This window comes from Oreochromis aureus, linkage group 19 (genome assembly GCF_013358895.1).
Source record: "Oreochromis aureus strain Israel breed Guangdong linkage group 19, ZZ_aureus, whole genome shotgun sequence".
Taxonomy (NCBI): Eukaryota; Metazoa; Chordata; class Actinopteri; order Cichliformes; family Cichlidae; genus Oreochromis; species Oreochromis aureus.
Window position 1 is genome coordinate 16,658,803 of NC_052960.1, and position 21,505 is coordinate 16,680,307.

Here is a 21,505-nt window from a genome sequence, read left to right on the forward strand (position 1 = left end):
TGACTGGGACTTGATAAGACGTGAATGATGGTGTGTTTTTGCGTGTTTACTTTTGTCTGCGTGGGCCTGTGTGTGGATAAGCCTTGCTAATAGATCATTTTTTATTGTACCTGAAGACTGTGCTGAGACACAGCCTTGCACACAAAGTCCATCTTGCGTAATGAAGTCGATTTTCCATTAAAGAATCTTGTTAACTGACTAACTTGCCATGAAAAAAGGAACACCAAGAGTAGTTTATGCATAACAGATGAGCCAGACGTCGCTCTTACCACTCACGGAAAGCTATAAGTTTACCTGAACCTATTCAATCGGGCTCATCAATGCCAAACATCCTTTCTGTAAGACTTTGGATGACCTTGTTCAAGAAGAGAGAGAAAGAAAAAAAAAAAAAAGGATTCATAGTCACAGAAAGGACTTCTAGACATAGTCACTTAAAAAAAAAAAAAAAAAAAAAAAAAAAAAAAACAGCCTTGAAAACAACCAACTTCATAGAGAAGAAGTTAGACTGAGAAACTTCGTAAAGTAAGTCGGATTAAACGGAGATGAGTCAAGGACAAATGCTTAACAAATCATTAGGGTCGGCCTTTATCTGAACTACAAGGCATGATGATGAATTACACTTTGCTAAGGAGTGCAGAGAAGTAGTGATGGAAGACAGGGATGAGGAAGAGAGGAAGGGGATGATGTACTGGAATGTACCAGGTAAATGATGAAGGGCAGAGTAAGAGAGAGAATGAAGGAGGGCATCTTCAAGCCTCAGTGCTTTTCTCATTTAGCAGGGCTGTGTGCGTTTGTCCATGCGCACACGTGTGTGTGTGCGTCATCAGGGTTCCCTTCCTTATATCATCCAGAGCGTCGTTAGAACAGCAGAGCCCACTTTAACAGAATCCAGAGGCTGTTTCCACTTGTTATCGTCACAGTGACTTTTCAAATCGCCTGACGAAACTAGCAATGAAGGCAATTGACAGGTCTGGTTGTTCAACGTCAGCCTGCTGGTGAAATAATCAAATAAGCCAGACTTTGTTGCCTCTGAAAATGACACCTACAATCGCATTTCTATGTGCGATGTGACGAGGTGGAGAGACAAATAGGAAACAGGGAAAATCAAACAGATTGAGAGCACGGGAAAGAAAAGAAAGTCGACATTTCCAGGCCAACACCCACAAGGGCAGCCTGATAAGATCAAGTCTTTGTGATAAGAAGGTTTTTACACAATTGTTTTCTGGAAAAAACAAGAAGGAAACATGTGCGTTTCCTTTCTGGACAATGACAAATCATAATTCGAGCTACATTATTCCCAACCACTTAGAGAGCTTTTTCACGCAGTTTAATGGGATCGACTGCAGAACAGATGCTTGAAGGAGGAGCTGTAATTAACTTCCAGAGAAGCAATGCACTTTAGATAAAGACACCAAACCATGCAACACTGTACCTTCTGTTTTAAAGTGAGCAATCAGTGTGCCTGCTGCCTGCACGCATGACCACAGTGAATCTGCAGCACACTGCGGCAATTTATTGCACGTCTGTGGTCGCCTATCTTAAATATACCAGCAATAGCATGCATAATTATATATTATACATAGTATATGAAAGTAGTAGGAAGTTGCTTTCTTGAAGGGTGTTCTTCAAGAAAGGGGAAAAAAACCCCAAAAAACACAACTAATTTTAATTAATCAAATAATTTGTGTGTACACACAGTTAAAGAATAAATCAGAACTAAATACTTCAAAAATAAAGAATCAAGATGCAGCTCACTTACTAATCCTTTAATTTCCATTCCATAATCCAGGCTTTTCAACCCCTCTTTTCTCGTAAAGGTCACTTGTTGTGCCTCTCATAGGCCCGAGCTACTTTCTATTAACACACAGGAACAACAACTGCTTAAAGTCTTGTCTCAGACTTTGACATCAACTTTCAGGATGTGGCTTACTTGTGAAGTACAGACAATTGCGGAACCTCAGCCAGAGCCATCGGCTCCGCTCGTCTACAAAATAGCAATCATATCGACCGCCTTTAAAGAGGTTTCCCGAGCTGAAGTGGTTCTTCAGCATAAAGTTGACTTAATTTCATGGTTCGGAAAAGGTTGATTAGAGCTTTTCAGCAACTGAGTAACATTAGGTTGATATAATTACAGAAACTGTTGCAGCATATTTATTTTGACGTCTTACTCGATTGCCGTCGCATGAAAATATCTCATCATATATATCTTAATGTCTTCGCATCGAGTCTATCCCAGCGCTCACACAAAACTCCCCTCCTCAAAGACCCAATTTATTATTTGAATCTTCGGTTTTTAGCTTTCCCCTTTATGCAATTGCAGTATTTCGTACTTCAGAGTCTAGGCAGAGCCGCTTTACAGTTGAGCAACACTAACTGAAGCTTCTGTATTGTGGTGTTTCATCTATCTGCTGCGCCTTTATCTTTCAGCTGTGTCTAAAATGAATGTTCAATTAGGACGGAAATCTCATATCATAATCACGCATGAAATGGAATATGAAAAATGGTGTTGCAAGATATGGAAGTCATGTGTTCGTGACTTCCACTGCAGAAATAAAATGATAAAATTGAAAAATCATGTGCTGATAATACTGATGTTGTCATTTATGTATAGAGTATTTCTATAGTATCAATAAGATGTTTATTGACGAGTATCATCGTTACTGTGCAACTTTATGCCAGCATTTTTATACCGACTCTACAGTGACACAACAGATGACATGAAATCATATCACCAAGGTAATTAAACACCTAGAAATAAGCCAAATGAAAAAGAAGAATAGATGAGAAACAACAACATAATGAAATATTGTTTCCATTCATTCACACTGAGTCCTGTGAGAGCAGAAAGGACAGCAGGTCAACCTAAGCGTTGTTACAATGAATGAGTAAAGAATAACTAAGTTATAGAAAGTATGCAAAGAAATTCACAGGCCTATTGTCACATTTATGCAAATACACACAAAGCAATCACACGCTGGCCTGAAAAAAGAAAAAGGAAAAAAAAGAAAAGAAGTGTTAGCATTCAGCGTCTTACAAACAAACAAATCTTTTGCGAAAGGTCACAACAATGCGACAAGGTAAACTGAATGGGACTTCTGCATCCATTCAGAAGCCTATCGAGCCTCATCATATTCAGTTATGGATATTCAAAGCGAGTTAGAAAATGCTGGCTGGTTCGTTTTATTTGAGGACCTTGGCAAAGCAGGGTGACAGGATGCATAAATCTTTTGGGAGTGTGCTGATTTTGTCGCTAAAAGCAGGAACAGAAAGGAGCACAGTATGTGATGCCTCCATCTCAATGCAGTCTCTGGCCGAAAAGCCCTTTAAAAGAGCTACCATAAATTAAAGTCAAAGTCCAGCATTTTAACCCCTTCTGGTAAAATAAATAAAAAAATAAAAACAACCAAATAACATTAAACTGATGGGAGTTTTGGAATATATTTCCTCAAGTGCACTTTACGTTATTAATTTACATGAGATGACCTCACACCTACAGGTTCAAGCGACACTGAAGGAAATCAAATGGTGTTTTTAAAGCACAATAGCCCATGCATAACTACCATATCGCCAACAATAACAAAACATGACAAAAAAAAAAAAAAGAGGCTTCATCTAATTTTTATGTGCTTCATGTGACTAGTTCCTACTGCTCTAATGTAAGCTTAATGGCTTATTCTTTTGATGTCACCCAAATATTTGGCTGTTTCACTTGTTATTCACCAACAGCTAATTATGGTGAAATCCAAATAAAAAGCTTTAAAAAGCCTAAAAAAGAAGAGACACACAAAAAAGAAGAGACACACAAAAAAGAAGAGACACACAAAAAAGACACATGCTGTTCAAACTGAGCATCAAGACGGGGAACGAAAGGTGATTTATGTAACTTTGGTTGTTGGTGCCAGATGGGTAGGTCTGAGTAAAGTTCTCTGGGTAAAAATACCTTGACAGGAAGGCAACAGTAACTCAGCCATGCCTAGCAAAAGAGCATTGCTGAATGAAAAATACGTTGAACCTTGAAGCAAATGTGCTATAGCAGCTAAAGAGCACACCAGGTGACAGACAGGACAGGAAACTGAGGCTACAAATTGCAAGAAGTCACTAAAATTTGGAGAAGATTTTAAATATATTGCTAATACGATGAGTCTCAATCCATGAATCTACATTGCCCTTTATCAATGGTATATGACCTTTATGACTATAGCATATACATATTTTGATGACTGCTTCTAGCAGGATAACATGCCATGCCACAAAGCTCAAATCATCTCAAAGTGGGTTTTTGAACATGAAATTGCACTTTTCTGATGTGATGGAACAGGAGACTCGCATCATGGATGTGCAGCTGGTAAATCTGCAGCAATTATGTGGTGGTGTGATGCGATGTTTCAACCAGTTTGTTGAATCCATGCCACAAAAAATTACAGCAATTCTGAAGGCAAAAGAGCATCCAACCTGGTACTGGAAAGGCGTAGCTAATAAAGAGTCTGGAGATTAGTCTCTGTACACTAATGATACTAATGTTTAACATATACTGTAGAAGTTTTGTTTATTTCAGCATCTATTTCATACTTGTCAGTATAAGACAGGACATCTTATACTGACACCATCCTCACCAATCATGTTCAACTACTAAACCAGCAGTGTTTACAATTTGAAGATTATTAAGTAAAATAATCTTTTTCTTATATACCCATTAATTTAATTTTTAACTGACTGAAAAAGGAGACAGATGTAGTATTATTATCATCATCATCATCATCATCATTATTAATAATATGCATTTCCAGTTCACTATTCAGTTACACATTACAGCTTTTACCACATCAGCATGATTCAGCCATGCTTGATTCACCACAGCTTCACAAGGATTAGCTAAGCAACAACCACATGGCTAATTAACATAATATGAGAGTTTTGCTGAATGGGCCTCAGGTAAACGGTGGTACACACAGTCAGTGTGCGTACAGTAAAGACAAGAAGCCTTAGCTTATTTTACAGAAATTTGGGCCTTTCCCTCTAATTTTGGTCTTGCACATATAAAACACAAATATAAATATATATTTTTTAAAAATCCCAAATTATGTGCTACCACTTCTCAACTGCTAGTTATATTTATATACGTTTCTACACATGCTTTTTACATACAGTGATGTAGAGATTATGTATTTAGATTGAAGTATTGTATCCTGACTTGAAAAGCTGGCCCCAGAGACGATCCATCTACAGAGGCCGTCTGTTGACTTCAATCCCATGTTTCAATTCTGTTTTTGCTACGTCGCACATCATCAGTAGTGGTGTAGCAGAAGCTGGAAGTGAAAGCAATTAAGATGGCTAGGGTATGGAGGCAAAAATCTCGATAGAGGAGAGTCAAGGAAGCGAGCTTCCCACCCAGAGAGTGCTTTATTCTAGTCAGTTTAAGTGGTGGTGTGCTATGTTGTACTGTTGGTGTAGGCGGGAGGAGATATGATGAGTAAAAAATTATAATTTCAAGGAAATAAAATAAAGTGAAGCAGAGCAGGACTGGAAAGAGCAATAAGTTCTGTCAGCTAATAATCACTCAAGAGGCCTGTTAACTCTGTGAGTCACGTATGAACGGGAAACAATCTGGCATCAAGAAACAAGAAAAGGATGAGCAGTCCAACGGAAACAAACAAAAAGAATAAAATATTCCACTAGAAGCAGACAAACAGCACAGTGTCGGTGCCTGTGCTATATCAATGCATGTGTATGAGTGTGTGCATGGCTGAAGGCTTCCACCTAGATGTCCTATCACAAAGTGTGACAGTGCTCTCGAACTACTGAATGATGTAATGACAGAGCTGTCAGCAAAACAGTGCTATAAACATGCAAACCAAATATGCACACACAGCCCTGGTTGTTAAGTGTGTGTGTGTGTGTGTGTGTGTGTGTGTGTGTGTGTGTGTGTGTGTGTGTGTGTGTGTGTGTGTGTGTGTGTGTGTGTGTGTACATATAGTGTGTGCCTGAGCAACATTTGTGATGGGAACCAACGTTACCTCTGAGCCTGAGTCACAATGCTGCCATCAACAGTTTCTCCAAATAAAATGTAAACCTGGACAATTTTTATTCTTTCCGTTGTCGCATCCTTCAGATGAAACACAAATTTTGGAAAATGCGCATCTTAACACCCCACATTTGCACAAATACCCACAAAGTAGATTTACAGTTCAACAGAAAGGAATAAATCCAGAAAGCTGCAACATTTTAGGGTTTATTTGGCAATAGGAAGATGAGAGTACATAGTTGATTTAAAAGCAAATATCAGTAAAGTTCATCTGATTTCAGGACTAAAGTGTCGCAAATTTACCTACAGAGCCACACTAAAGCATCAGGTGTGCATTTCAGGCTACGTCCCGAAGCAGAGTGTGATATAATCAGTCCCAGTCCCCCTCCCAACCCACCCACACTTCCCTGTTAATAACCCCTCCTTCAAACCCTGCAGTGGAATGTGAAGTGTTTAGTTCTGCGCAGCTCCAAGGCTTGTCCAAACCTTGTTAATACAGGCCTCTGCTCACTGGGGATCATAGCCAAGCAGATGCCGGTATAATGCATTGCTCCTCTGGCAAAATTTCATGCGCTCTGCAAGATGGTGCTCAAGTTTTCTAAGAAATGTCAAACTTTGCCCATATAGAAAAGCACTAAATTAAAGGTTTTTTCGATCTCTTTGTGATGCGCATTTCGAGCTCTGAAAAATTTAACACAGCAAACACAGGTTCTAGCTGGAGGTACAGCTCAGTAGCCATCTGCTGTCCTAATTGCCCATTTTATTAAGTATTTATGGTGTTTCTTACATATTTCATGGCGTTTATGTTCCAAACCTGGAAAGGCCAAGAAAAATAACAAACCATCATGGCTTTTTCCCCTTTTTTTTTTTTTTTTTTTTAGCAGACTTATGCAAGTCAAAATTCTGCATTCTTATTGGACAGCTGAATAAAGCACTGCTCTTTCTCAAGGTAAAAAGGGTAACAGGGGACGAGACAAGACATGCTAACAACACAGAGTTGGAAAAAGAAATAAGGAGCTCAAAAATCAGACATTTTCAAATGCAGGATGAGAGGTCTGCTGTATCTGCAAATAATTGTTTGCCTTTATTATCAGTTGGCAAACAAGAACACATGGAACAGATGGTTGCAGAGTTTTATGAAGACAGGGTTGTGTTATTAATTAACACAAGGAAACTGACATGTGCTCCATGTTGCAATTTTCCACTATCTAGCACTACATGGAGTTTAACAGAAATGCAACACAGCATTCAGATGTGAAAATAAAATCCAATAGGAGCCTGGGGTAAAATTGAGACCTCTTCTGCAAAACACCACATGGCCATGTGTGTTTTTTTTGTTTTTTTCTTAACATAAATCCCAGTCACCAAATCCCAAAGGAAGTAGAGCAGTTTAAAAAGATAGCATGCATCTCAATGAGAGAATATAATGCAGACAGCCCCTGCAGGGATGCCATCCCAGGAGAAAGGGAGACATCTAAAGTAGCAAGATAGAAACAGACAAGCAACTAAGAAAAGGAATGCTGTTACCTTTTCTTTCTCCTTTGTATTTGCACCCTCTGATGAGAGTCAAGTGAATTTTCCAGACTGAAAGCCCTCAAAGGAACGGCATGGCTACTAAAAATGTCCCCCATAAAAGAGTATAAATAAGAAGTCAAGAAGAGAAACTCTATATGAAAACTTTTCACTTAAAGTGAAAGCAGTTTTGCATTTGCGAAATATGCCCAGTCTCTTTTTGTGTTGAGACTTTCAAAGAACACAGAAATATGAAGCTTTAGCTTACAACTGGTTAGCTTATTATAGCTTATCTCATCTTATCTTAGCTTAGAGGCTAAAAACGGTAATCAGCATTCAGCCTGGCTCTGCAGCAGCTTGCTAATTAAACCCTTACATCTCAATATCAAACAGTAAAACGAACAATTGTGGTTTACTTGTTTATAATCTTTATGCTAACTTGAGCTGATAATAGCTTCATATTTAGCATAAAGAGGAAGTGGTCATGACGGTCTTACTGCAGTCTATTCCATAGTTCTTATCATTTTTGTTTCGTTTTATCCTACACTGCAACATATGCTCTTACTTTTAGTGAACCAGCTGAACCCATTCAATCTATTTCTCCCACCCATAACGAACAAGTGTTGGTGAGATTTTAAAGAATTGAACCTTTCTGTAGTTCTAAGTGCCACACTACAAAATGAACTCCCTTCTTTGCTGTAAAAGGAAAGAGTGGTATAGTTTAGTCTCTCCATCCTCTTTTTTTGTCTCCCATTATGTTTCCTTCCCTTCCCACTTCCTCTCTTTTTTTCCCTGCACCCAAGCTTATATATGGCTCCAACTACCACAAGAATCTTCTATTGTCTTAATTAATGTGACTGACAGTAGCAACAACAACTATTCATCTACAACAAAGAGGCAGGGATTTGCACATGTTTTACCCTTACATAAATCCAAGCACAGTGCAATGCAGTTCATATACACTGCAGTTCTGGGATCTTGGTTAAGTCTTCACCAGTCTGACTGCCTGTAGTATTTCATTGTTAATTAAAATACGGCAGTAAATCTGTTATACTTATTGTGTAGGAATTGTTGAGGTGAGCTTGGTGTGTTTCGATGCGGGGGGACAGGCAGAGCCACGTAAATCAAGTCCAAGGTCAGCTTTGCAAAAAAAAAAAAAAAAATGGGGAGAGCAGTTGCCATGCCTACAACATGCATGTGCAAACAGAGTCTCACAGTTATACAAACACATGCCACAAGGCTACGCAGCCATCAGTCATCTTTCCATTTCCTGACTCGCCAGCCCAGCTGAGCTCTACAGTAGCCCAGAGGTCAAAATACAAATCATGTAAGCTGCAATCCCTGCCTACACACTCTCACTGGTAAATATTTAATCAGTCTTGAACACATTTTAACACCATTGCTACATGATGTCCATCTTATTAAGACACAAATAATTATATTAGCAAAGAAGCATTGCATGTGCACGCTTGTGGTTATCCAACAAAGGGCAAATTAGCCGCAGGTACACTGGATCGCAATGCACCAATGCACACTGCAACAAGGAGATGTCTGAGTGTGTGTGCATTTATTTCCCAAAAGACCCGGAGAGTGTGTTTGATATGCCGAGTTACTGCCACTGATTCCTTTTGAGTTTACTGCACGCTGAGTCTTTCTTTAGTTGCAAAGCTCAGAACTATGACTGTGTCTGGAACCACAGCTGACTGACTGGAAGAAGAGCTATGCAGGAGCTGCCTCCTGTTTCCTCCCCTCTTTCCTCTCCTCTCTGCACTCCACTTCTGCAGTCCTATGCGGTTTTCTCCTCCCTCCGTTCCCTCTCTTCTCACGCTCTTGACATCTCCCTCGCTCCCGCTTGCGCTCCGCTACGTCCTCTTGTCCCTCGGCCACTGAAGCACAAATACCACTCGCTCAGCGCCTAGCTGCAGTAAAAAGTCATTACCTACATTAGGGACAACAAAAAGTGTCACTGACACCAATGGAAAAAGCAATACCTTTTACTGCTTTGCTGCCCTCGGGCTTGGTAGGTGGGAGTTCATACTGAAGTGGAAGTCAGACAAAAAAAGTGCACACACAGACACACACCTGACCATATAGTGAATGTTACTCTGCATTTGCCCACGCATGACTGTTTCAATAAAACACCCGGGAAACATCTTCAAACAGCTCATTTTGAATGTCAGAAAACAGAAAACCACACAGTGCATTCCTCAGATGTGCACATTTAAATGTCATGCCCACGAGTTTAATTACAAGTCAAATTTCGACTAAGGTGTGACGACGCCACTCCTTTGTTGCACTTCAATCACGCTGACCCAAAATGTCAACAAGACACTGACATCCCACCTTGCTGCAGGCAGTAACATTTTTTTCCGTCCTTGAAGTAGTTTCCTTTCATCTTTTACCCCCCCAGGTCACTCCCACTGTGATTTTGGTTATAATTAAAAATTCTGTGGCTGTAATAACTATCTCAGAACATGTCCTCCATTTAGAAGAATGCAGAAAATTATGAGTTATCCACTTGTCACTCAGCTGGGCTGGCTGTCATTTGCTTTGGGTTACACTCGTGGAGAATAACAACTTCTTGAGGTCAGAGTGATTTATTGTCGTGGTAATAAAATATAAAACCTAAAAAAGGTTTTTTAAATATACATATAAATATATTTTAATGACAGGTCACTGTTAAAGTATTTCAGCATATCCCCAAAAGCTTCCCCTGTAATTGAAGTTGTTTGATTTGGAAAAATATTAAGCAGTACGGCCTTTTTGTGTCACTAGTTTGAAGCCGGCAGAGTTGAGATAAAGTTTGTGAAAAGATCATGATGCCCAGCACCAATCACGATTTCCCAACATCGGAGTCCAAATCTAATGGCAGTCTGTGGGTTGTTTGCTGACAATTTCAGGCTCCTATCAATCAAAGCACACCCACAAATCCCCGATAAAACAGTTATGAGCTTAGGAGGGTTAAGCGGACACACACACACACAGCAAGTAAATCAGCTTCTCTAATAGAGGAACGCCGTTAAAAACGGGAGATTCTTGTTACTTTCCTTACACTTCTAGAAAACAAAATATCACACTGGAGAAGGTGGAAACAGAGCATGGTTGGTTTTTTCCTTGAAATGGATTTGGTGACCTATTGTGTGCCCAGCAGGCTAATTAGTTTTCATCTTCTTTTGACAGCCCTGTGGCAGACCTCTCATCACTCACGGCACAGTATGTGATGCCTTTTTCAATTTCTCTGTTTGAGGTTGTTATTGTCTTATTCATTGTTTCAGCTCTTCGAACAAATCTTCCTCAATGGCATCCTCAAGGGCAATGGAGTTGATGTGATCTGTTGCTAGAAATAGGCCAAATGCATCACTTCTGTGGTAGCAGATCACTGAAAGCCTGGCACCCTGCCAGGCACCAAATTGCTGGGTAAGATCATCCCCTTGCGACGACAGGACTAAGTACCCTCCTTTCTCAGGTGACTGTCCACAGCTGTCTGATATCATCACACCAATACAAAGGCTGTCTTTTTAACTGCCATTCTAATGTCGCATCAAAGTATTGGAATTCTTAGTTTTAGCTGGTCTAAAGCATATGCAATAAGACAAGAAATATCTTCTACTGCTTTGACTGAAAGTAATGAAACAGAGAAGGCCAGTGCTGATATTATAGGCTAAATAATCTATTCATTATTCATAAGAGTTGTTTTCCCCTAATGTAGCAATTGAGATAATGTATCGTTTATGTCAATTAGGTAGCAAAATATTATTTCTCTTTGGAATCTCAGATATGAGGATTTGCTGCGTTCCTTTCTTTTCTCCTTGATATCATTACGCTGGTACACTGTAGACTGATGGTTGAACAAAAGTGCGTCGCAATTTTCTTTGCTCTCATTAACTATTATTAATCATCTTATGGCCTCCAGGATTAATTCAATCTACTTAATAGCATTCCACTTGTAAATAAAGAAACTGATTATCTGTGTCAGTGTGAAGAAGAAATGAGTTTCATCTCACTTCAACAAGAGAGACAGATATTGATCATCATTACTATTAGTTTAATAGGTCCAAAAATAGCTTGGGAAGCTCTACTAGGCAAGAATCATATGTCGCTCAGCTTTTACACAACGAGACAAAGGAGAGAGCAGATCGCTCATTAGAGAGAGGACTGAGTTGAGCTCACCACCCCCAGACCCAAACACTCACGGCTTAATGCTGAGGACCATCACGTTATTGTTTAAAGCCTGTTTTAGGTTTTAACATCATTGAACGACAAGGACAGGTGCTCTCTTTCCCAACACTGTGCTCTCTCTTTCTCAGTTGTTGCCTCTAAACCCTGCCTCTCTCACACCATCCATTCCTCTATTAGGTCTGCTGGAGCCAGGTAACTCCCATGGCTAGAGTAGATAACAGCCACCATTATCAGATTCCCAGCATTAAAAGAGCAGCTCAGTATTGATCGCTGTAGCGCCTGGTTACAACTGCTCTGCCTGCGCGGTGCTACAACAGTCTGGGTATGAGGTCTACCTTCAACCCCACCAACATCTAGCATTTCACGGTGTGATTCATTATTTACATACTAATTACATTTTTAGCTTTGTTGACTGCAATAAAACCTTTAGTCAAATGATCACCTAAATGATCACATAAAACAGCATTCCTAATATTTTCCCAATCCTATCATTCATGAAACTGGAAAAGCTTTCCAAGTCTTCCTAATATGCTGGAGTAGATCAGGTTATCCCTGGTGGGGCATATGGCTGCAATATTTTTTCTCCACTTGAAACCGTTTTGGGCTTGAGCACTTACTTCACCTTGTGAAAATCCAATCTCCTCCAACTCTGCCATCTATATCCTTCACCAGATGGTCTTCGGCCTCTTTCACTTTCCAACACTGCCCCTTCTCAAGACAGCATTTGAAATTCTCTGAATCCATAAAACACAGCCAAGCCATTTTAGCCTCTTCATCTTTAGTTCCTGGCCATGTGCTGTTACCATGTTATGGTGGGTAGGCTTGAGGAAAGTCTTTGAATTCTGGAAGCCGTACTGGTGGAGATTTAGCCCTGGTAGGGTCAACCACGGCAGGCAAACAGCGATATCATTGCTATACTAACGCTATATACCAATTCTCAAGTAAGGGTAACAGTAAGACAAGCCCAGGCACGTCTGAGAGCAAGAGTGCCTCTGATGATGATTAGTACTTAAAGAGCTACTTCAACAAGCTCCAACAAAGCAGAGTTTACTAAGAAATACAAACCTAACGTGGGAAAAAAACCCCCATTTGTTTCAAAAGAAAAATAATAATGATAAAAAATGAACACCGTAGCCTGTTTATACTTGACGGAGGATGAGATACTAGCAGCTTGTGATGTGTAACCTAAATGTACACAAATGACTCAGCCAGGCATCGCTAGCTGCACCAGCTGGTTACACTCCATATGACAGGAAGAGCAAACATGGATGGAAATTACTTGTGTGGATACAAAAAGCTCAAGCCCCAAAGCCCAAGATAAAGAAAATATTAAATTAGGTAAAAAAAAAAATATTTTTCAGTTTTATTATCGGACAACATTGTTAAGGTTCCTGTCGAGCTACAAGGTCAAGTTAATTTAGTTATTGTTGAACTCCAGTGTTAAGCAGTTTATACTTTTAATTAAAATACTTTTGTACTCACATTTGACTCCTCTTGGGTCACTATTTCTGGCCCCTTGTTCTGGCCCCCAATAGATTAACATTTTAATTAAGTAGTATGTCAGCACTGACAGCTGACAGTAGCTCATTAGAGAAAAGGATGGAAAATGTATTTTACGTCCTTACACTTGCAAATGCTGCTGCATTCAGAAGCTGTTTTTTTCCCTACATCATGAGATATCGTGATATAATTTTGAGGCTATACTGCCCAACCCTACATGGGGCTAACAAACCCATCTCCTAAATACTCCACCAAGTTAGAAAAACTACAATGAGAACACTAACAATAACCAGAGATCCAGAAGGCACTACGCCAGCTTTAGATGAACACTTATCTAAGGCAATCAGGAGCTCGACAAGGACCCGAATTCACTATGCCACCAGGAGGATGAGACATGTAACCATGTCTGAAGCATCAAAGACAGCTCAAGGCATCAAGGAGACAAATAGGTATCGGCTGGGCATCCTAGGTAAGAGCGAGTGCAGGTTGAGTTCCTAATATAGTGGTCCATTATTCTCAGCATATTACCAAAAACCCATGATCATCTATCATGGTGTGTAAGAACCACAAGATAGCACTGCTGCAGAGTCAGAGGAGAGAAAAATCCAGCAGCCTAATTAAAGAGATTACATAATTGATCAGATTACTGGAATGCACTGGTTAATTAGCATAACATGTAATGTAAATTATCACAGTGCTTACCAGGACTGAGTCATAATTGAATATCAGCCACTTTTTGGAGACTCATATTGACATTATATGATTAGGGATGTGAAATCTAATATGCTGGATTGGTACAATTTCCAATAATGACTTCATGTGGCCAGATGTGCTATGACATGACAAATCTGGTTTCATTTTTGGTGTCTGGGTTGCTATTATTACAAGTTCAGTGAGGTACAAAGATAATATCCACAGTGTGCATGATCATTTCCAAGTTAATTATTTAAAGGAAGTTGGAGATAAAATGAAAAATCAGTTGACAAAATGGTTTGACAAATCTGTCCTCATGTAGTTCACAGGAGCAGAACAGAGTGGTTAGAGCACAAAGATGATTTTTGGGGGGGTAAATTTGCATAGATTTGCCATTTAAATGTATTCATAAACACACACACAAAAAAAATCCCCAATCCTTGTTCACGTAGCAGTAAAATTCATCGATAAAAGAACAATCCTTTGTTCTTTTAAATTCTTGTCCTCAGACGTTAATTGCCTTGCCCAGTGTGGCATATGTGCATGGACTCCTAAAGAGAAAACCTTTCTTACTCAGCTCTTCCACAGTCACAGCACATTGTTCTGCACTGAAAGAAAAGACGACACGCTCTTTAGAGGCTCTTCCCCTTGAGAGTGAGGCCACAAAAAAGAGGCTAGCTACGCAAGAACAAACATTTCCTTGTCCTCTGCTACATGACTGAACAGTAAGAGTGCAGGGGGAAGCGGGATCATATTTCAGAGCCGGACAATACGGGGCAGAGGCCAACCAGGAGGCACAAAGGGCTGACGCAGTGGTTTTTCACCGAGTTTCTGTATGTGCGAGCTGATGTGCGTTTGTCCCTGTATGACATGTTGGCATGTATGCGGGCCAGATCAAGATGTGCACTATGTGTAACACTACGTGGCCTTTCTATTCTAGTGAACCAGACTCATCACTATACCCATTAGCCAGACTGCTGCTCAATCAGCCTCACTCAGGGAATATTCAACACATCAAACTTGAGCCAGCTAATACCCTCTCAGGGCTGTCAGTGCAACTGCTAAATGAATAAATCGACGCACAGTCACACACTTGCAAAAGCCTGACACGTGAGAGAGCGCCACGGCTTTCTTTTTTGCTACAGAGATGGAAACGGTTCAAAATGAAGATTCGCACAAAAATTTGCCCTTTGATGGAATTTCGCCTTCTGCTGCTCGTCTTCACAGAAGAGCGCGCGCAAAAGCCAAGAATTCAAAACAAGACTTGCGTCCAAGTTCTCGCTGTAATTTACTGGACGTTAAGCTGCATGAATATTGAGTCACATTTGTGCATGTTTGTGCGAGTGCGTGTCATTGTTCCAGAAACACCACCTACCTTGACAGCAGTTGTGACTCCATCCTCTGTAGTGCTCTGTCCATTCTGTCAAGAAAAGCAGATGAGAAAAAGTTGGTCAGTGTGGATGTTAAGTGAATATATCACATGTGTCTGGATGGGTCTAAAGGAGGGAGAAAGCGAGGCACGGCGATATTTGCAAGGCTGTGTGGGCGGCAGCAGTCCACTGTATCCAGCACTTTGCTCCTTCACTAGCAAACCTAATAATGTAAAGCCAACACACAATTGCATATCCTCAGTAGGTAAGTCTCACTGAAAAGGGTAATCATTGGTATTTGGAAAACAATGATTCAATGGTAGCTATTGTGAAACTCAACATGCTGTTCCCGCGGAAGAAGTGAGTGACTAACTTTGAAAATATGGTGGGATTTCAGACAGATTAGTTGATTAGATGTGGATCTCATTCCGCTGCAAACAAAGGGTTAAACAAAAAAAGAGACAGAAAAAGCAACAGCAGAACGATAAAAAGAGGCGAGTGATGTAATTTTTACATAGCAGGGGCTGCGATGATGTCAGTCCAAATCAGGATCATGGGTCAGAGAGGCCAGACAGACGAAGACCGACTGTCTGGCCGGCTAAGAGCATTTAGACATTTAATAAGAGCTTGCATGAGGTTCAAACACCTCTTCAAAACACAGAATAGTGTTTTTAAACTCTTTCATCTTTATCTCAGGTATCCAGGCCTGAGGTGCACAACACCAGTCTAAGATTTGTTGCAACTGTATGCAAGTTTAACAACTGAACTGCATTAATGCAAAGTTACGACTCATAACATCTTGACATTATGGCAATATCTACACAAATATGTCCATATTATTTTTTTGCATTCTAGAAGAAGTCAGTGCAATTTAGCAAAAATGAAAGACCCGTATGAAATGGGTTATTATTTAAAACTGTTTTGATATAGCTTAAAACCCACAATAGGCACAAACTTCATTTTAATGGCATAAGCAGTTAACGGTGCACTCTGGCATTACTAATGTTCATCAGAGGCTGTCTCGTCAGAAAATGTGTCTCCTAGCTTCTACATTTTGCATTAAAAGCGAGGGCTATCTCAAAGGCAAGTTCTGTTAAGTTCTGTTTAATGTGACACTGCACTGCTAGGTTCAAATAACCTGACTTCAGTTTCTTGCATGATCCCACTCTTTCATCAGATCCACCCTTCATGCTCAGGGCCTGTGTACTTTAAACTCTACTTTTTGAGATTCCTTATAACTGAATGCTTTCAGTGATTAAGGAAACACATGAGTGAGGACTTAAAAAAAACTCCCCACTCCCCTTCCGTTTTAAGCTTTGTTTTTCCCATTTCAGAATGAGACTGTTCACTTCCTTGATGCTGTCTTCCTCTTCCCTCAGACTGCAGAAAACTCAACAGGGAGTCAACACAATGACAAGCAATAAACAGAAAGTATTGAAATGAACAACCCTGGGAGTTTCTTTCTATAGGCGCCTACTCTGATAATCATTTGACTCATTATCTAGTGCAGGGCTGGTTTATAGACCAAATTTCATTTCTCCCATTATAATTAAGCCCAAGCTAATTACTCACCAAGCTGTGTTGGTTTATGTTCATTTCGAGCCACAACAGCAGGACTGAAGATTAAGTCCTGAAAACCCAGACCTGAAACAGAACCTGAGAGATACACCTGGCCCTTCAGTTCATCCATCTGTTCTGCAAATCCTCATCAGAAATGATCTCAGTGGAAGGGTGGCTGTCAAAAAGCCATTCTTAAGGAAGGGAAACAGGAAAACAATGCTGAGTCATCCCAAATCACACACAAACTGCACTGAAAATCAGTGGAAACCGGTCAGAGTCACGAGTCCAAATATGTTTGGGTTTTTTTTGTTGTACAGAGGTACAACAGTGTCTACAGCCATATGTAGAGGCTCTGACATGGTTTGGGCCTGCATTTCAGCCTGTGGTGGCGACCTGATGAAAAATGATGTAATTATGAACACAGAAAAGTCCCAAAAGATTTTGATCCACCATGCAATACCAGCTGGAAAGCATGTGATTGCTTGATGAGTTTTAGCATGACTATGATCTCAAACACATTGCCAATGCAGTAACAGCATACCTGGAGATCAGTCATGGATTGGCCTCCCCAGAGCCCAGACCTCAACATTATTGAGGCAGTATGGGATCATCTTTACAGGCAATAGAAGAAAAGAAAGCCAACATCCAAAGGACAGTGTTGATATATCCTTAAAGAAGCCTGGAGAACTATTCCTGAAGACTACTTAAAGAAAGTACCAGAAAGCTTGTCTAAGAAAGTTCACGTTGGGTTGAAGAATGAAGGCAGTCATAACAAAGATTTACTTTCAAGTTTATTAGAATTGTGCAAACTGCTTATGTCTTATATACTGTATTTCCATGTATGGCTACACACATATTTACCAGTATCCTAGAAAAATATTAAAAAATTAGGAGTGACTCAGGACTTTTGCCCAATACTGTATAATGTTTAAATACATTGTTTTGTTAACTGTAGACTTAAACAGCATATATGTATACATGCATTAGACAATTTAGGTATTTAGGTGTTTTTATTCTTGGGCTTGACAAATAATCTTTATTTGCTTCCTACTGGTTGACTTTTAAAGATAGAGAAAAAACTGCAAAAGGGGACAAAACAGACAATTATTCCTTACATACTTAACAGTAAAGTACAAAACTTACAGCTTTGTTTTACTTTTACTTATCTCTTCTGGCTGTTCCTGTATAGAAACGTTGAGTGCAGTAGGGGAAATTTCTTGCGTGTGCTGATTAATAGAGCTTGATTTTAAGATATAGACATAGGCACAGGCAGCGACAGCAGAGCAGCTTTGCTACTCTCGTTTGCTGAAGGGGAAAAAAAAAGTCCCTCTGACAGAAAGCACGCAGACTGTGGATTTAGTTTACTGTCGCTGTAATACCTCATAACACATTCGCTCCCGTTCTGTAAGACTGGATGTGCCTGCCGACCGTATGAACTGGCTTATTTTCTGCTTTGAGTTTTATTCTAGTAGTACTTCTAAATTGCAGGGATAGTACAGCTCTGTACACTTCCAGGCGCTTTTACAAGTTGAACTTTAATCATGATCCGGGGATTTAATTTAGCCATACTGCACCAGTCATAAAGGTTTTAACAGCCGTAATGTGAGGGGATGGGGTAGAAAACTGAAAAATGGAAGCAATTTAATGACGAGGTACAGTCTAAAGTTAGGCCCAGATGTGTTTAAGGAATGATAAAGGAAATCCTGAGGAAGTGCAGAGTCTGTTGGTGCAATAGACACCTCTCCCAGCCTTACTTTACCCTCTGGTATTCCCTGTGTCGGTGTGGCTAGCTTTTTTTGTACCAGGAGTGGGGATTCTATTTGTGTGAATGTAACTGTGCAAGTTTGTGTCTGCGGTTCACATCGTCTTTCTGACGTTGCTGCTCAACACATTTCAACCTCATTAGCACTGCATGGCTGATCCAAGTGGCCCAGTTAATGGTGCTTTTCCCCCCCAGTGGGTTTCCTTAGCGAGAGCACAGGCACACAAAAAAAAGGGGCATATAAATATGCTCAAAGTGTGCTGTTTAAATACAAACATGGAAGCAAAAAAATGCACAATGGGAGAAATTTTCAGACCACAAGCATGCTGTAAACAGATTTAAAGACCAACGTGTTAAGCAAGTCTGAGCCAGACAGCAGAAATTCAAATTTTCCTCACAGGGCTCTGTATGATTAGGCAAATTAAACAATCTCAGAGCACTGGTGGTCTGTGTGAGTTTGATAGATAAGTCCACGTTTTACAGTGTGAGCAGTACGGCCCTGTAACTAGGCAACTAAGAAATACAATAACCACTTATTCTCTATGCCTGTAATACTATCTGACAGAATTTCTCGTAATCTCATCAGTGAATATTGACAGCTTCTAGTCAGTTCCAGAAAAAGGACAATAGGTGTTTCTCCTTTTAACTGTGAGCCAAGTAGCTCCTTTCACAAGTCGGCAACCTTAAAAGGATAGAGAGCAGCACTACTGCCTACAGGTATGGCTGAGGCTGTGCAATGTACACTTCAAGCTTTAGTGACTTTAGATTAATATTTACCTCTAAAAACCAAAAAGGTATTAGAACTCAATCTTTCTTTGAACCTATCAAGCTGAGGGTTGTGTTATCACATGCCTTCCTCCACTCCCAGGTGCTCAGGTGTTCCACAGATCACACCCAGATTAGCTACAGCCAAGCCTGCCAGTGCGAACATACACACACACACATATATACACCCACAGAGCAAAGCATGAATGTGAAATGAACTCGTGCACACTCAAGAACCTGACAGCACACTGCTGACCACACCTTGCTGGGAAACAGCACACATTCCATCTATCAATCTTACTTATTTTAACCTCCTTCGCCACATAAGCTTGTGGAATCCTGCTCTGTAAGCCAAGGCTTGAGTAGTTCTTATAAATAAACCACGCATGTTTACATTTTAATTTTAAGCCAACAGATGTGGGCCCAGATCGGGACTGAAATACATTCTAACCCAACCTAACAGGGCCAACTTGTATGTGACAGCTTTCTGCCACCATCTCACCGCACTTATGAGCTTTTAAACCTGAGCAGACACAGGAGCGAAAGGGAAAACTTGTGAACATAAAAATTTAAATTAAACGAAACAAAAGGCTGATGTGGAAAAAATGTTGAATATGAGTGGAGGAATTTACTAATTTGGATCTGCGTAGTTTTTCCTCTATTTGAAATCTACAATTACTAAATACTGACATAAGCATGACTCAGAACTTTTGGTGGACCTGCCTCAACGTAGTAGTGACAGGGGCTCATGCAGGTGCTAGTGACTCAGCTGGGACAGCATGAGCATATTTGTTAAAGTGCCTTTATCAGGGATGAATCACTGAAGTTCATTCACAACAGATATGGCATAAAAGGTCTCAATCAAACACTTTTTTTCCCCAAATCGCTCACTTTAGACGTTTCTCTCTTGCTTGCTTTGTCGCAGAATAAAGCACAAAAGCGAATTTAACCGATTTCCATTTATGGCACGGTGATGGCCTCCAAACACAAGTACTTTCATTATGAGTGACGAGGGGAAAACAGACTTCCCATCAGTTGGTGTATCAGAGCACATCATTCTCTGTGTGGTTTTTTTCCCCCCTTTTCTTTTTTTCTAAATCATCCAAAAGTGTGTATCTCTGTCTGTTCCATCTGCCCATATGACTCGCATGTTCACTGGCACGGCCTCCTGTCTAAAACTCAAGCTTTCTGCTCAATCAATCTGATCCCAAAGCTATTTGAAACCAAAGTGTGCAGCTGGTTGGTAGGTTGGTGGAGATAAATGGCAGAGATCCCATCCTGACTGGCAGTGTTTGTCTGATCTAACCAATAACAGATCTTGGATTTCAGTAACCAACGCTGACATACAATAGAAAAAACAAAACAAAATATATAGATATACATATCAAATTTATAAATATCATATATCCTGATATTTTACACACACACTTTTTTTTTTTAAACCAGGAATTGCACAGATTTGATTCACAGAGTTGTAACTATTGCACGTTCCAAAGGCAGGGCATTTTCACAGCGTTAAACTTAGCACTCTTCACAGGCTCTGCACCACCATCTGTTCAGCTGTGATATGCTACTCAGCCAACTCACATGCTGCAGAATACTGTCAATAGTGGAGCTTGCTTGAACAAACGATGTCAAGATGACTCTGTTTGAATGTTAACCAAAGACTTTTCTTTCCATTCATCATACACTTAGACTCACATTTCTCTCCTCCAACAGTAACTGCCGCAACTGAATCTGTAGGCGGAGATGTTTCAATTTCCAAATCTTCATATTAACTGCAGGGGTCTAATTTGTGAAGACTTGTTAAGCTGTCTGGGATATTTCTTGAGTTACGGTTACGTTCATAGAGCAAATTTAGACAATTTCACATTTTCTCTAACCAAGTTAAATTCCCACTGCTATCACATCAGAATGATTACGCAGGCTGGGAGGTAGAAAAATGAACTTCATTTCTAAATCACAGATCTCGCAAAGCTGATTGAGGAGACTTACAGTAGTGTGCACAAAGCTATTCATTGTAGAGATCAGGCACCTGAAACAGGAGCATCACATGCTCACTTTACCCACCTAATTGGAGGGGTAATTAAAAAAAGCAAATCCTAACAACTAGACAGCGCCTACTGTCAGTATTATTACTAC

The 21,505-nt window shown here is 40.1% G+C and overlaps 1 protein-coding gene across 3 annotated transcripts in view; it reads right to left on the minus strand.

Moving 5' to 3' along the window:
• rps6ka1 (ribosomal protein S6 kinase a, polypeptide 1) overlaps positions 1-21,505 on the minus strand; it is a 46,368-nt gene that overhangs the window by 22,992 nt on the left and 1,871 nt on the right. The window contains exon 2 of one of the 3 annotated variants that reach the window (XM_031758209.2): positions 15,282-15,326. In XM_031758209.2, the coding sequence (XP_031614069.1) occupies positions 15,282-15,326 (45 nt within the window). Of the gene's footprint in view, positions 1-1,759; positions 1,847-12,330; positions 12,500-15,281; positions 15,327-21,505 lie in introns of those variants that run through there. The other 2 variants (XM_039603284.1, XM_031758210.2) reach the window with 2 other exon arrangements.